The sequence below is a fragment of the Saccostrea echinata genome, unplaced genomic scaffold (assembly GCF_033153115.1).
Source record: "Saccostrea echinata isolate AGI-Se365-2 ecotype Australia unplaced genomic scaffold, CSIRO_AGI_Sech_v1 ptg000015l, whole genome shotgun sequence".
NCBI lineage: Eukaryota > Metazoa > Mollusca > Bivalvia > Ostreida > Ostreidae > Saccostrea > Saccostrea echinata.
Genome location: NW_026889764.1, coordinates 9,424,253 through 9,427,465, shown reverse-complemented (window position 1 = coordinate 9,427,465; position 3,213 = coordinate 9,424,253). Strand labels below are relative to the sequence as shown.

Sequence of the window (3,213 nt, the reverse complement as noted above, 5' to 3'; positions counted from 1 at the left end):
CATGGGAGATTCTTTTTATCCCATGTTTAATACTTCACAACCAATGTTTTACGCTGTTTTATATAGGACTCCACTTTATTTTACTTCATCACTCTTACGCAAAAACCATTGTGACGTCACAACTACACTTAACTGTGGAATATGAAAAAATTATCCAATGAGTCATATCCACGGGATAAAGGTGTAAACATGGGATAAATTTTAATAAACTTTTCGTGCACACTCACGTGTATTAATATGTATACACGATGAGATTCACACTGTTGTCATTCCACAATGAGGCTACTGATCACGGGATGGTAATGTAAATATAACAATATGCTGCAGATGGGCATTCCAATTTTAACGATTTGAACATTTTAAATGTAAACATACATATGTAAAGCATGTACATGTTTTTGCGTGTTTTTTTTTTAAATTTATGTGTGTTAGTGGTGTGTTAATCAGACAGACGTGTCACGGATGCAAATTTCACGAAGCGCCCTAGCTAGTAAAATTCCTTACATATACAATCATGTTTAACAGGCATGAAACTACCTTCATCGAACCAGCATTGACAAAAAACAAGAATGTCAAAATTAATTGATTGTATATTTTTTGTCACATATCAAAAATGTGATGTTAACAAAGTGGGTATATTTATAATGCACCGTGTAATGTGGAAAAATAAGAAAGACTCGGAAGAAAATGGACTGATTTCAAATAAATTATCACAGATTTCTTTGAGAGCCTATAAGGCTTTGCATCTGCCGAATTGCAAGTCCTAAGGTTTATAAGCACTTAATTATACTTCAGCAATTGGGTATGTTCATATCGTTTAGAGAAACGGAAGACCTTTCATCCGAACATAAATTGTTACTTCGGTTTGTTCATCGAATTCCTATAGAAGTTATTAAAGTTCGTAACTATAACAGGAACCGGAAGCGCAATGGCTAACAATCCACACAACACGGTGAGACTTCCGACTAGTTTTCCGAAAACACCTTTTGGGTAAACGTCCCCATATCCTACAGTCGTCATGGAAACGACTGCCCACCAAAATGCATCTGGAATACTTGTGAAAAAGGTATGCTGTTCAGGCAATTCGGCATAATAAATAGCACCACCGAAAATCACGATGCCTATTGCTAGAAACAACACAAACATACTAAGTTCTTGCATACTTGTCTGTAGTGTCTTTCCTAGAATTTTGAGGCCTTCCGAATGTTTGCTTAATTTGAAAATACGTACAACGCGAAACACTCGAAGAACGGACAGAATTCCCCCTTGGTTTCCTTGCTCACATTTCCAAGTAATTAGGAAAACAGTCATGAAAATAAAATAAGGGGTTATCGAAGCCAAGTCAATCCAATTGATCATACTTTTCATGAATTTCAGTTTGGAGGGACAGAATATAAACCTGGCTACAAGTTCTATCACAAACCATGCAATACAGACGGATTCGATAATAAAAAGTGGATGATCAAAATTCGGCATTAATCTTGGAATGACTTCACCATTTTCAGAAATGATTGTCGTGTTCTTGCACTGTGTACCGTTGAATACTGGAAGAGTTTCTATGCAAAAAGTTGTAACGGAGGTAACAATCAGTACGACTGAAAACACAGCTAAAACACGAGCTGGGATAGATGATTCTGGGTATTCTAATAGTTCCCAAATTCTCCTCTGAAACGTTCCATCAGGCATTTCTGGAACTTCATCAGTTTCCATGAAAAATCCTTCTTTCTTTTTATAGGAATTAATTACATTCTTTCCAAGTTCAAAGAACTGAAGCTCACTGAGAAAAATATCACTTGGCACTTCTATTGGCCTCTCTAATCTGCCTCCACTTTGATAAAAATACAAAATAGCAGGAAAACTAGGCCGATGGCGATCAAAAAAATATTCTTGTGTGCGCGGATCCCAAAACTTATCTCGCTTCTCTTTGTCTCCAAGGAGTGTGTGTGGCAGACGATTTAGAGTCCGCATCTGGGTTTCGAACCGCATTCCACTTACGTTAAGAACCACTCGATTGCAACCTTCTTTTGCACAGTCGTGGTCCTTCGTCAGCTCATTGCTTTTGACAAACTCCTGAGTAAGGTCCTCGTTTTCATTAAAATCTACCTCGTCATCCGTAGCCTCGTTATCACTGTTTGGGATGATCTGGGATCCGGATCCGGCGAGTTTATACTTGAACCAGCTGTGTTTAGAGTCATTAGAGTTTGACCGTAACCGATGTCCGTACACACCGGGACTGAGATGATGGTTTGGTGGTCGCAGTCCTGTTTCGCTGGTGGTATTTCTTGCTACGAAATGCATCTTCAAGAAGTTCTTAGTACCACACAACAACTACTTTATAGAATCACACAAGTGTCGTATCTATTCCCGAGAAATTCATTGCAAATTTTGATATAAAACTTGAACTCTAAAGTAGAGTGTCAACTTCTGTTATATGCCGGTAACAGTTTAATATGAAAAAATATTTAAATGGTCACATTAATTCCTCACTTACATATAATCCAATGTCACGTGGTAAAACATGAAAGAAGATTAACGCCCGTATTTAACTGCGTTAAATAACGGTTTATTCATGGGATAATCGGTGTAAAAATTTAATCCAAGAACAAAGCGAAAGCGATGGCCCCCTTCCTTTGGGTCCTTTACAGATCTTTATAATTTGACCTTATTTTAAGGTACACATAAGGTATATAACGAATCCGGGGCCAAGAAGCACTCTCTAATGCCTCCGCACATAGTAAACATTTTCAGTGTCGAATAAAGCAATCCACTACTGTGCCCTTTGTTCGAAATTTTGGACAACAAATGTGATTGAAAAATCCCATACTTTCCTCGAGTGCAAGATGAATTTAAATCCAGTAAATAAATATGGAACGTATGTAAAGGGACATTTGTTAGACTACAATTTGTCCAATTAAATGTATAGTTCCTAACTAAAGGAAACATATTTAAAGCCCAGTGAAAAATCCTTTCAAACAATTTAAAACTCGATTGTGACTTCGTTTTATGTGTTGTATCTCTCACTGTAGTCAACGATTAAGTTCAGCATGGACGGGAATCAAGTCACAGTATTTTCTCCGGAATATTTTCTTGATGCTAATAATTTTGCTGTATTCGTCCACTCTACTTGCACACTGCACCGAAAAACGATTTTTGTACACAGAAACATATTTCATTTTCATCGTTGTCCATAGTTATAACTGTTAATTCACAACA

The 3,213-nt window shown here is 37.1% G+C and overlaps 1 protein-coding gene across 1 annotated transcript; it reads right to left on the bottom strand.

The window, feature by feature from the left end:
- Positions 1-827: 827 nt before the first annotated feature.
- LOC133187825 (potassium voltage-gated channel subfamily A member 1-like) lies at positions 828-2,308 on the bottom strand. The gene has a single exon (XM_061323222.1). The coding sequence runs from the start codon at positions 2,296-2,298 to the stop codon at positions 856-858; it is 1,443 nt and encodes a 480-aa protein (XP_061179206.1). The 5' UTR covers positions 2,299-2,308; the 3' UTR covers positions 828-855.
- Between the last annotated feature and the right edge of the window lie 905 nt (positions 2,309-3,213).

Coding starts and splice junctions, on each gene's coding strand:
- LOC133187825 (XM_061323222.1), bottom strand. CDS start 2,298: ATGCATTTCGTAGCAAGAAATACCACCAGCGAAACAGGACTGCGACCA.